Source organism: Alligator mississippiensis, chromosome 2 (assembly GCF_030867095.1).
Source record: "Alligator mississippiensis isolate rAllMis1 chromosome 2, rAllMis1, whole genome shotgun sequence".
Lineage (NCBI taxonomy): Eukaryota > Metazoa > Chordata > Crocodylia > Alligatoridae > Alligator > Alligator mississippiensis.
Window position 1 is genome coordinate 185,840,573 of NC_081825.1, and position 13,542 is coordinate 185,854,114.

Below are 13,542 nucleotides of genomic sequence, written 5' to 3' on the forward strand. Positions count from 1 at the left end.
TTGCTCCTCCTGACATTTTGCACCTTATAACTGTATTAATGTCATGTTCGTCTCAGTCCACAAGACATAGGAAGTTAGCATACTCAGGGCCTGCTTGTGATTCTGCCCTCTTCTTACCCTTGCATAGCACAAGAACTTGCACAGAATCAAGTTATGATTCCAAGCAGTGGGGGTGAGATCATACTTAGATTCTCAGGTGCAATCTTTGCAAGTTAAATTAGTGGTGTGTTCTGCTCCAGTGTTCCTCTAGTTCAGTGGTGCTCAAGCTATGGCCTGGGGATGAGATCCAGCTCCTTGAGCTGTATCATGTGGCCCACAAGACTCCCACAGCTCTAGAAATCGGGCAGCAGAGAAGCTGTAGCAATTAGTGCTGCCATTACTCCCTGCTGCCAAGTTTCCAAATTCCACAGGCCAAATGAGTAGGCCAGAATGTGGGTCAGGGCAGAAGAGCCAATGTGGCGCACACACTGAGTCAAGGCAGCAGGTGGGATCTGGCATATGCAGGGCTGGAGTGGTGGGTCATGAACTGGAACCCATACACTGACCCCACACTAGATCAGGCCCATGGACCAATCTCATGCTCCAGATCCAGTCTGCAGAGCAACACCACATCACTCATCTGATTCATAGCCTGGAAAGTTTGGGCACCACTCACTGCTCTAATACATCACTCCCAAAAGTGCCTACATAGCTACTTTGTCATCTGTATCTCTGTTTATTTTGTTGACATCCCACAGAAAACCATTGGTCAGCTCGACACTAGTTGACTGTTATTTTTCTTCCTTGTGGTGCTTTTTGGCTTTATTAATATTTTTGTTTGCGGACAGGACTTGTTTGCATAAATTGAGTCTGCTGTAACTGAACAATGACCTTTTGTCAGAGAGGGTATAATGACCGAAAAAAATTGAACATATACATGGGTTTGGACACTAACATGGTTAATGTACTTATTAGCTGAGTTCACTTCTCAGTTTCCCTGTCCTGTCTTCACTGCCATTCATGACATTTCGTCTATATATACTTTTTTTCAGGGAACTGATTCACTGCTGCCTCTTTCTTTATAATTGTAGCAATTCTTTGGAACACACAGTTGGAAAAGCATTGAATTAGAACCTCCATGATAAAGTTTGGTGGTCCAACTTGATTTTGCTTGAGGATTGCCTTGAAAATCTTGCTCGAAATCTTGTTCTCTGATGTAATGTAAAAGTACAGAATATTAGCTAGGAAGAAGTAGAAATTCTACCCTATCACTGATTTAACTTTTGATTTTACACTCTTGTTGTAACCTTCACCTTTCTTCATATGTCTACATGATGTAACATTGTATTATATATCTATCACTCCCCATGTAAATGAATTTTAAACTGTATTAGAGAGATTAGGGTGTATCTTGGCAAAGTCATGATTAAGTCGCTCTCAGCTGGACAACTTCACTTCCCATTTTTCACTCATTGTCTTTGCTGCCAACCATGACTGTAACTACGAATAAGCATTTGCCCAAACTGCTGAGGCTCATGTTAATTGTTTGGCTATCAAAGAATGAGAATCTGGTAATGTGTTCAGCATAAAGATATCTTCTAAAGCAATAGAAGTTCTCCTTATGAGAATGAAAAATGCTTCAGATCTATTTTGATCAGGGACAGATATGGCACCTGTTAACTCTTTTAAGCTTTTGCCATTGTGTAGCATCTGCAGCAGAATGTCAGAGGAAGGTCAAAGATAAAGTTGAGCCATCCCACCTGCTCGTGTTCCTCCTGACATTGTGCATAGATACATGTAACAAATGTTGACCTTCACTCTTTCAGGTCCACAAGACAAAGGTAGTTAGGGTACCCCTGCTCTCATACGGATCCTGCCCAATTTTCACCTTGGTTCGACATGGTGCCTTGAGTGAAGTCACTTATTCTTTATATCAGAGTTTCTCCACCAGTGGGACATGAAGGTCATGTAGGTGGTACTTCAAGTCATTGCTCAATTGAAAAAATCAAAGTTGTTGGCACTTCAAATAGATGAATCAACAGATATCTCAAACAGTACAAAAGTGAGGTTTTGTTTTTATCTCGATGGGACCAAGGATTTCTGACAAAATGGGTGGTAGGCCATAAGGTGCAAAAGGAAGGGAACCGCTGATTTAAAGGACTGGAGAAAAGACTGTAATTGTGTTCCAGTGTGAAATATTTGTGAGTTGAACTGACCTGTTCTCAGTCAATGACTTGCCTGTGCATAGCTATCTATAGTACTTCCCTTGTTGTTGTGTCATCAGTGTCCTTCTTGACTTTGTCTACAGGCTGCCATTGCAAGTGTACCGAGTGGTTGGATGATGATCACCCAAAGCTAAAGCCAGGAGAGGACACTGAGATAAAAAAAGAAGACTATGGGGACTATGAACTCTTGGACAACATCAAACGCAAGAGGCCTTACCTGTTTTGTCCAGTGGATTGGGATATTTCATGCAGAGCAGAGCAATACCCTGATCATCCCATTGAAACGTTGGGGCAAAAAGTGGAATGCAGTGCCTCCAAAGGACTTATCTGCAACAACAGAGACCAGGTCTGGCAGTTGCCACCTATGTGCTACAATTATCAAGTGAAGCTCTGCTGTTCTGGAACCCACCCTTCCTGCTGCCTTACTACCACACCTCCGACCACACCAACGAGTACCACTACAGCAATGCCAACCACCACCACTACCATTGTGACACCCACGCCTTCCACCACTCACACACCAACATCAACAGTCTCCACTTCTACAGCGACTCAAGGTATGAGAAAGGTGGATGCTGTCTGTGCTTATTTTCTTGTGATTATTGAGACCTCACTAGCAAAAACAAGTGTAATTCTGGAGACATCAAGAGATATGGTAGAGTGAAATCACCAGGGATCCCCTAAAATCCTGATATAGGTGGTTCCTCCACTGTGACTTGATGTGGTAAATGGCTAGTATTAGATGATCATAAGTGGTGGTTCCTCCTTTGCCCAGGTTTATTTTGACCCTAGGCCAATTTCATTGCGGCCCCCACTCCACACACACTCTTTCTCCGAACTTATACCCCCTCTGTCCTGGTTATATGTTTTGGGAGTGACGAAAGTGAGGATTGCTTTGTAAATCTTGTTCAAAATGGGGCTGAACTGTGACCTTCCATCAGAGAGGTTAAGGTGTTACTTGACAGTGAAGTGAATAATTTATCTATCAGGTTGGTAAGTACACTTCCTACTTTTCCTGCTTTGTCTTTGCCTTGGCAGCTATAATAGTGTCTGCAAAGATGAAAGCCTTTGCTTTATGAGATAGGGTAGCTTTTCAAACTTTGAAAGTGCTGAAATACAATTCTGCCTTAAGGGTTTTCTTTGACATAATTGGGCCAGCATAAATTCTTCAGACACTAGACTTGAAAATGAATTAACCAAATATCCTTGTAAGGCAGCTATTAACAAAACTCTTATCCTGAAATTGGTTGTGATGAAAATTGCTCCTGTGATTACATACAAACTGTCAAAGACAAAAAACAGTAGTAAGTGAGAAAAAAACTCATTTGCCTTTGTGCATTTAGGGACAATGTTCCTGGTTGAATGTATTTTTCTTTTCGTTCTAAGCTTTAGGTGATAAAGGTTGCAGCTTCTCTTCAAACATTGTCACGAACACCTTTGTAGTTTCTGAAAAGCAGGTTCAATTTTTGTCTTGCAGTGTCTACAACTACTACTACTACTACTACTACTACTACTACTACTAATTTGACGACACCAAGTACAACCTCTTGCACTACAGAGACAACAGAGGAGGGTAGGTATATATCGGCATATATAAGGCCAAATCGGTAAGTGGGCTAAGATGCCTAAATATGATTCGACCATCCCCCATTTCAGTCCATGAAAATTGGTTAACACAAAAATTGGGCTCCTCTTCTTTTTCACTGCTTTTTAGTGACACATTCTTAAGGGTGAGATGATGATGCGCCGAAAAAGTAGATTGAACAGATTTTCAGATTTGCAGTCTGTTTTCAAAACTGTCTGCTCTTAAAAAAGTTTGCTATAGCTTATCAGATCTGTTTAATTCTTTTACAGTCCCCATAATAATCTAGGAAAAATGAAGGAGCGTGTTCAAATGCTGACTTTTTTTGGAACATCCATGACTAAAGCATAAAAAAACTTAAGGCACACACAAAAAAAGTTCAAGACACTTAAAATGAAATTTGTTGCATTTCATGTCCTTTGTAATTTCTAAAAACTAGATTTCTTTTTCATTTTAAAGATACTTCATTCACTACAACAACATCTACATCTACAACAAGTGGTTCTTCTACACCTTCAGCAACTCCTCCAACACCAACTACCACCATTACTCCAAGTACGCCTCCACCAACTCCCACCACCACTACTTCAGCCACGACTACCTCAGAGTCGACCACTACCACTTCAGCAACAACTCCTCCAACACCAACTACCACCATTACTCCAAGTACGCCTCCACCAACTCCCACCACCGCCACTTCAGCCACGACTACCTCAGAGTCGACCACCACCACTTCAGCAACAACTCCTCCAACACCAACTACCACCATTACCCCAAGTACGCCTACACCAACTTCCACCACCACCACTTCAGCAACAACTCCTCCAACACCAACTCCCACCATTACTCCAAGTACGCCTCCACCAACTCCCACCACCACCACTTCAGCCACGACTACCTCAGAGTCGACCACCACCACTTCAGCAACAACTCCTCCAACACCAACTACCACCATTACCCCAAGTACGCCTACACCAACTCCCACCACCACCACTTCAGCAACAACTCCTCCAACATCAACTGCCACCATTACTCCAAGTACACCTCCAACAACTCCCACCACCACCACTTCAGCCACGACTACCTCAGAGTCAACCACCACCACTTCAGCAACAACTCCTCCAACACCAACTACCACCATTACTCCAAGTACGCCTACACCAACTCCCACCACCACCACTTCAGCAACAACTCCTCCAACATCAACTGCCACCATTACTCCAAGTACGCCTCCAACAACTCCCACCACCACCACTTCAGCCACGACTACCTCAGAGTCAACCACTACCACTTCAGCAACAACTCCTCCAACACCAACTACCACCATTACTCCAAGTACGCCTACACCAACTCCCACCACCACCACTTCAGCAACAACTCCTCCAACATCAACTACCACCATTACTCCAAGTACGCCTCCACCAACCTCCATCACCACCACTTCAGCAACAACTCCTCCAACACCAACTCCCACCATTACTCCAAGTACGCCTCCACCAACTCCTACCACCACCACTTCAGCCACGACTACCTCAGAGTCGACCACCACCACTTCAGCAACAACTCCTCCAACACCATCTACCACCATTACCCCAAGTACGCCTACACCAACTCCCACCACCACCACTTCAGCAACAACTCCTCCAACATCAACTGCCACCATTACTCCAAGTACGCCTCCAACAACTCCCACCACCACCACTTCAGCCATGACTACCTCAGAGTCAACCACCACCACTTCAGCAACAACTCCTCCAACACCAACTACCACCATTACTCCAAGTACGCCTACACCAACTCCCACCACCACCACTTCAGCAACAACTCCTCCAACATCAACTACCACCATTACTCCAAGTACGCCTACACCAACCTCCATCACCACCACTTCAGCAACAACTCCTCCAACATCAACTACCACCATTACCCCAAGTACACCTCTACCAACCTCCACCACCACCACTTCGGCCACGACTACCTCAGAGTCGACCACCACCACTTCAGCAACAACTCCTCCAACATCAACTACCACCATTACCCCAAGTACACCTCTACCAACCTCCACCACCACCACTTCGGCCACGACTACCTCAGAGTCGACCACCACCACTTCAGCAACAACTCCTCCAACATCAACTACCACCATTACCCCAAGTACGCCTACACCAACTCCCACCACCACCACTTCAGCCACGACTACCTCAGAGTCGACCACCACCACTTCAGCAACAACTCCTCCAACATCAACTACCACCATTACTGCAAGTACAACTCCACCAACTCCTACCACCACCACTTCAGCCACGACTACTGCAGAGTCAACTACTGCCACTCCAACAACACCAGGCACCACCACAGCCACCCTGTCACCCACACCATCCAGTACTGTCACAACAACATCAACAGTCTCCACTTCTGGAACTACTCCAGGTATGATATGGGCTGATGCTGTCTGAGCTTACTTTATTGTTATTATTGAAACCCCACTAGCATAGACAAGTGTATTCTGCAGACATCAATAGATATTGTATAGAGAAACCACCACAGATTCCCTAATAGGACTGACAAAGGTTGCTAATCCACTGTGACATGATTTGGTAAGTGTGTAGTATTAGATGATCATTAGCAATCCCATATTTACGGTCTTTTAATTTGACCCTAGGCCAATTTTATTGTAACACTCCATCTCTACTTTCCTCCACGTGATGCCCTCCTGCCTTGGGCATATCATTTGGGGTAAGGATTGCTTTGCATGTCTTGCTCAAAGTGAGACTGAGTTATAACTTTCCACCAGAGTGGTTAAGGCAAATCTCGGAAATGACATGAATAATTGATAAGTCTGGTCATTAAGTTCTCTTCCTACTTTTCCTGTGCTGTCTCTGCTTTGGAGCTATAATAGTTTCTGCAAAGATGGAAGCCTTTGCTATATGAGATAGGGTAGATTTGCAAGCGTTCAGGCTGTAGTTTGTACAGTAGTCAGAACAAGTAATAGAGAGATGGATGCTCTCTGAGTTTACTTTGCTCTGATTATTGAAAATTATGCCATCTGCATGGACAAGCATATTATAAACGTTTGAGAGAAACCACCACATATACCATAACAGGGCTGTTGTGGGTGGGTAATCAAGTCACTAGGACATTAATTATTAAGTGGGTAGTGTTATACCTTTCTAAGAATCAACTCCATGCTTCCCCTTGTTTATTTTGATGCTTTATCATGTTCCTTTTATATCCTTTTGTGACCTCTTGCCACCCTCAGTTACATTTTTGTTGTCCTGAGGCCAGTTTATGTTTCTCAATGTCATGTTTATTTTTTTAGTTTGATTGAAAAGTTAATTTATATTTCCTGAATTGTTCTCTTTGCTAGTCATGACCATGCCTAAAAATAAGCTCCCACCAAAATTTGCAGGGCTTATGTTATTTGCTTGGACACCCAGGATTGGAGGAACATAATGTTTTTATTGTGTGGGTCTTGAAGTGACAGCTGACCAAGGATGTGCACAAAGGCTATGTGAAGCTCTTGGGTGCTGATTCGATTCAGAGGAGATTCTGCCTGATTCGGCGGCTGAATCTCCAAATCCAAATCAAATCAGGAAACCAATAAAAAAAGGTCTCAATCAATTCAAAGCTTTCCAAATTGATTCAAAGAGCTTCAGAGATTTGGGCAGTCTCTGCTGGCTGCCACCGAGAGCTAGACCCGGACTCTGAGCTGGTAAGTAGGGGACAGGAAAGGAAGCAGGCTGGAGGAGGGGGTAGGGCACCCTGGGGGGGGACCCCTGCTGGGCCCAATCCCCTGCCTGCTTCCCCAGCGCCCCTGAATGCCTCCTGACCCCTGCCCGCTCTCCCAGTCCCCATGGCTGCCTTTCCTGGCCCCAGCTCCTGGCTCTTTAAAACAAAAAAAGCCCCCACTCACTGGCTGCTGCCAGTTGGAGGGGCAATTCCCACTGCCACCCACTTCCCCGCACTTTGTGGGGGGCTTTGCCATGATATTGCTGACCCCTGCCCACTTTTCCAGCCCCTCCCCCCCACCCCATGGCTGTCCTGCCCAGCCCCAGCTCCTGGCCCTGTAAAAAAAAACAAAAAACAAAAAAAAGTCCCCACTCTTTGACTGCTGCAGTTGCCTTTGGACTCCTGAGGGATCATGACAGATCCCCCACACAGTGCAGGTTTGTGGAGGGTCAGCGGAGATAACCCCCCCCAACCTTGCAGGAGCCAGTGAGTGTGGGGCTGTTTTTTTCTTTTAAAGAGCCCTGGGGCTGCGTGGGGATACTATGGTGGGGGTGCTGGAGGAGCAGACAGGGGATGGAGGCTTGTGGCAGAGCCCCCCACACAGTGGGGGGAAATAGGAGGTGTTGGGAGGGAGTGGGGGGCAGTGGGGATCACCTTCCCCCATGTGGCAGGAGCTGGTGAGCTTGGGGCTTTCTTTTTTTTTTAAAGAGCCGGGAGTTGGGACCAGGCGGAGCAGCCATTGATGTGGCTGGGACAGTGGGCAGAGAACGGGGCCAATTGAGAGATTCATTTGATTCAGCCTTGGCTGAATCTCCGAATCAGATCTGGCTGAATCGATTTAGGACAGTTATTCGAATCCCAAAATAAAATCACTTTCCCCCAAATCAGCCGAATCTGAAGTGAATACTAGCTGGTTGGCATAGGCCTAATGTGCACTAGAGTTCTTCATTGTGCCTCATGTGTCCATGTGCTTCATGATTTACGGTAGTTCTCTTTGTGTTTTACGGCTCCTTTGTTTAGAGTCCTTATGTAGAACTTGATAATATTTTGTGACTATAGCAGTTTTGAGAGGCAAGGGGTTAGAAAAGCCCACCAAAGGATGGTGTCAGGTGATTTTGGGCTATCCCACTTAATTTTGCTCCTCCTGACATTTTGCACCTTATAACTGTATTAATGTCATGTTCGTCTCAGTCCACAAGACATAGGAAGTTAGCATACTCAGGGCCTGCTTGTGATTCTGCCCTCTTCTTACCCTTGCATAGCACAAGAACTTGCACAGAATCAAGTTATGATTCCAAGCAGTGGGGGTGAGATCATACTTAGATTCTCAGGTGCAATCTTTGCAAGTTAAATTAGTGGTGTGTTCTGCTCCAGTGTTCCTCTAGTTCAGTGGTGCTCAAGCTATGGCCTGGGGATGAGATCCAGCTCCTTGAGCTGTATCATGTGGCCCACAAGACTCCCACAGCTCTAGAAATCGGGCAGCAGAGAAGCTGTAGCAATTAGTGCTGCCATTACTCCCTGCTGCCAAGTTTCCAAATTCCACAGGCCAAATGAGTAGGCCAGAATGTGGGTCAGGGCAGAAGAGCCAATGTGGCGCACACACTGAGTCAAGGCAGCAGGTGGGATCTGGCATATGCAGGGCTGGAGTGGTGGGTCATGAACTGGAACCCATACACTGACCCCACACTAGATCAGGCCCATGGACCAATCTCATGCTCCAGATCCAGTCTGCAGAGCAACACCACATCACTCATCTGATTCATAGCCTGGAAAGTTTGGGCACCACTCACTGCTCTAATACATCACTCCCAAAAGTGCCTACATAGCTACTTTGTCATCTGTATCTCTGTTTATTTTGTTGACATCCCACAGAAAACCATTGGTCAGCTCGACACTAGTTGACTGTTATTTTTCTTCCTTGTGGTGCTTTTTGGCTTTATTAATATTTTTGTTTGCGGACAGGACTTGTTTGCATAAATTGAGTCTGCTGTAACTGAACAATGACCTTTTGTCAGAGAGGGTATAATGACCGAAAAAAATTGAACATATACATGGGTTTGGACACTAACATGGTTAATGTACTTATTAGCTGAGTTCACTTCTCAGTTTCCCTGTCCTGTCTTCACTGCCATTCATGACATTTCGTCTATATATACTTTTTTTCAGGGAACTGATTCACTGCTGCCTCTTTCTTTATAATTGTAGCAATTCTTTGGAACACACAGTTGGAAAAGCATTGAATTAGAACCTCCATGATAAAGTTTGGTGGTCCAACTTGATTTTGCATTTTTTTTGGTGGTCCAACTTGATTTTGCAACATTCTTCTCTTACACACAAGCCCTTCTTCCCTGCTGTTCTACAAGATTAAATATGGTTTGAAGGCTTAAGGCTCTTTCAGTAGCTAATATCCAGCTCATCATGGGTTACATGCTCAATATAAATATATAATCACCATTTCTGTCCAAAAGTGACCAGCTGTGCTTCATGATTTTTTGTCTGCCCCTCTTTAAAGTTTGTGTAGAAGCTTTCATTACTGCCTCTGAATTTGTAGGATATTTATCTCACTATTACCAAATTCAAGACAACTTTGAATTTAAGATGACATCCCAGATATTAGATTATATACATGGAAAATTATAAATGTAATTATTGGAGGGGGTGCCTTACATTTGTCCCCTCCTGCTGCTGTGATGAGGCCAAGCAAGCAGTGGGGAAAGCAGACAGTGGGCAGAAAGCCTTTCCCATGCCTCTTACCCCTTCCCAGTGCCTTCCTACCAGTTCACTTGCACAGTTTTCCCTCCTGCCTGCTCACCTGCCCCATGCCCCCTGCCGCAGTGCTTGCCCCACCTGCTAACTGTCCCCTCACAACTCTTCCCCATGGGTCCTACCCTGTTACCTGTCCCCACTTTGCCACTTGCCCACCTGTCACCTATTTTCCCTGCCACCTGCCCAACCACCACCCCCTCCTGTGCCACTTACCTACAATGCAGTGCCAGCTGCAGCTTCATCTCCAGCTCCATCCCTGAGCATGGAACCCATGGTGACTCTGGCCCTAGTCAACAGTGGCCTCAGCTTTTCCTCTGGTTTTCATCCAATCCATTGCCCCTCACCCCCCATGTTTACTGCAGCAGGGGAAAGAAATCTCATATTAGATTTGAGTAAAGGTAGTATATGCCTTAATAGATGCAGTCCCTTTTTTCCTGGCTTTACTCCTACCTTTTAATTGCACTTAATTGATGCAGGGATAACTGTTTGGTAGCTGTTGTCAAAGGCTGAATGCTTCTACTGCAAAAGTGGAATGTAGACCCTATCAGTGTATAAGTGGCCCCATTACAGAAATAAGATCTAGAGACACACCAACATCTCTCAGTTCCTATAACAGGTGCACGTAAGGCTCAAAGGGGTAATCGGATCATTTTGAGACTTCAATTGGATCACTCAGAGTTAGTCTCAGGATGCACTTTAGTCGTTCACTTGATGAAATAGAATTCTGCTTTCAGTGTTTGCTTTGGCATAATTAGATGAGCATAAATTCTTCAGACACTAGACTTGAAATTGAAGTAAGCAAATATCCTTGTAAACTAGCTATTAACAAAACTCATATCCTGAAATTGGTTGTGCTGAAAGTCTGCTCCTGTGATTACATACCAAGAGTAAGAGGGCCAAAGCCAAAAAAGTACTAAGTGAGAAAAAAAATCACTGGCCTTTGTGCATTTAGGGACAATGTTCTTTTATTGAATTTGTTTTTCTTTTCAGTCTAAGCTTTAGGTGACAAAGGTTGTAGCTTCTCTTCAAACATTGTCATCAGTTCCTTCATGGTTTCTGAAAAGCAGGTTCCATTTTTGTCTTGCAGTGTCTACTATTACTACTACAAATTTGACCACATCAAGTACAACCCCTTGCACTTCAGAGACAACAGAGGAGGGTAGGTATATATTGGCATATATAGGGCCAGGTTATATTCCAAGTATTAGGGATAAGTGGGCTGAGATGCCTAAGTATGGTTCAACTAGCCCTGATTTCAGTCCCTGAAAATCAGTTAACACAAAACATTGGGCTCCTCTTCCTTTTCACTGCTTTCTAGTGACACATTCTTAAGGGTAAGATGATGGTGCGCTGAAAAAGTAGATTGAACAGATTTTCAGATTTGCAGGGTGTTTTCAAAACTATCTGCTCTTAAAAAGGGTTCTTAAGCTCATCAGATCTGTTTATTTCTTTTATAGTCTCCATAATAAAATAGAAAAAATGAAGGATTGGGTTAAAATGTTGACTTTTGTTGGAACATCCCCTACAAATACGTAAAAAACTAAAAGCAGATAAAAAGTATGTGAAGACTCTTAAAATGTAATTTGTTGCATTTCAGTTCTTTTGTAATTTCTAAAAACTAGATTTCCTTTTCATTTTAAAGATACTTCATTCACTACAACAACATCTACATCTACAACAAGTGGCTCTTTTACACCTTCAGCAACTCCTCCAACATCAACTACCACCATTACTCCAAGTACGCCTCCACCAACCTCCACCACCACCACTTCAGCCACGACTACCTCAGAGTCGACCACCACCACTTCAGCAACAACTCCTCCAACATCAACTACCACCATTACTGCAAGTACGCCTCCACCAACTCCCACCACCACTACTTCAGCCACGACTACCTCAGAGTCGACCACCACCACTTCAGCAACAACTCCTCCAACACCAACTCCCACCATTACTCCAAGTACGCCTCCACCAACTCCCACCACCACCACTTCAGCCACGACTACCTCAGAGTCGACCACCACCACTTCAGCAACAACTCCTCCAACACCAACTCCCACCATTACTCCAAGTACGCCTCCAACAACCTCCACCACCACCACTTCAGCCACGACTAACTCAGAGTCGACCACCACCACTTCAGCAACCACTCCTCCAACACCAACTCCCACCATTACTTCAAGTATGCCTCCAACAACTCCCACCATCACTTCATCAACAATTACTCCAAAGTCAACCACCACAGTCACTACTTCAGCAACAACTTCAACTCGAGGGACTACTGTTACAACACTAGAAAGTACAACCAAAATCATAGCTATTAGAACACCCACCACAACACCTCCAACATCCTCATCACAAAAATCATGTATTATTCCAAATCATCCGCCCATTGAGGTTAGTCCATTTTACATTTTTGTTATATAATTATAAAAAAAAAAATGTTTTGCTAGTCAATTTTCAGATTAGGGGATGTTAACATCTGATATTCTAATTCATTTTTAATATGGTGCTCTTATTCTGGATATGCAAATTTCAGTAAGTTGCACCTTCCATTGCTTCCTCTTTATCTTTCTAGTTTTTGCTAGTGCCAGAATGCTTATTTCCAATTGTTATAACACCTACTATCTCAAATTAGGTATGAACTATGTTTGTGGTTAAATACAATGAGCCATAACCTGGATATGCCATCAGAAAACATAAGACTCCCAATACATTCAATATCTCAGCTCTTCACTGAAATTGTTTCAATACCTGTTTGATCATTACCTCATGGCTGCCTTCTTAACAGTTAAAAATATCTTCCCACATGTTCATGATTGGTTGTGGGTAGGCCTTGCTTGATGAATCTCATTTCCTCTTATGAACATGTGCCCTATCACCTGGACAAGGGAGAAGAGATTGATATCATATATCTTGACTTCAAAAAAGCCTTTGATCTGGTATCCCATGATCACCTCTTGGTGAAACTGGCCAATTGTGGCCTTGGGTCCACCATGATCCACTGGCTGGCAAATTGGCTCCGTGGTCGGATCCAGAGGGTGGTAATTGATGGAAGTCAATCATCATGGTGCCCTGTGACCAGTGGGGTTCCCCAAGGCTCTGTCCTTGGACCCATACTGTTCAACATCTTCATTAATGATGTGGACATTGGAGTCAGAAGTGGCCTGGGCAAGTTCGCCGATGACACCAAACTTTGGGGCAAAGCATCCACACCTGAAGACAGGAGAGCGATCCAGGCTGACCTGGACAGGCTCAGCA

The 13,542-nt window shown here is 44.3% G+C and overlaps 1 protein-coding gene across 1 annotated transcript in view; it reads left to right on the top strand.

The window, feature by feature from the left end:
* Window positions 1-13,542, top strand: part of MUC2 (mucin 2, oligomeric mucus/gel-forming) — a 98,057-nt gene that overhangs the window by 55,183 nt on the left and 29,332 nt on the right. The window contains 4 exon segments of the mRNA XM_059721337.1: window positions 2,288-2,761; window positions 4,246-6,216; window positions 11,369-11,440; window positions 11,924-12,678. Of these exon segments, the coding sequence (XP_059577320.1) occupies window positions 2,288-2,761; window positions 4,246-6,216; window positions 11,369-11,440; window positions 11,924-12,678 (3,272 nt within the window).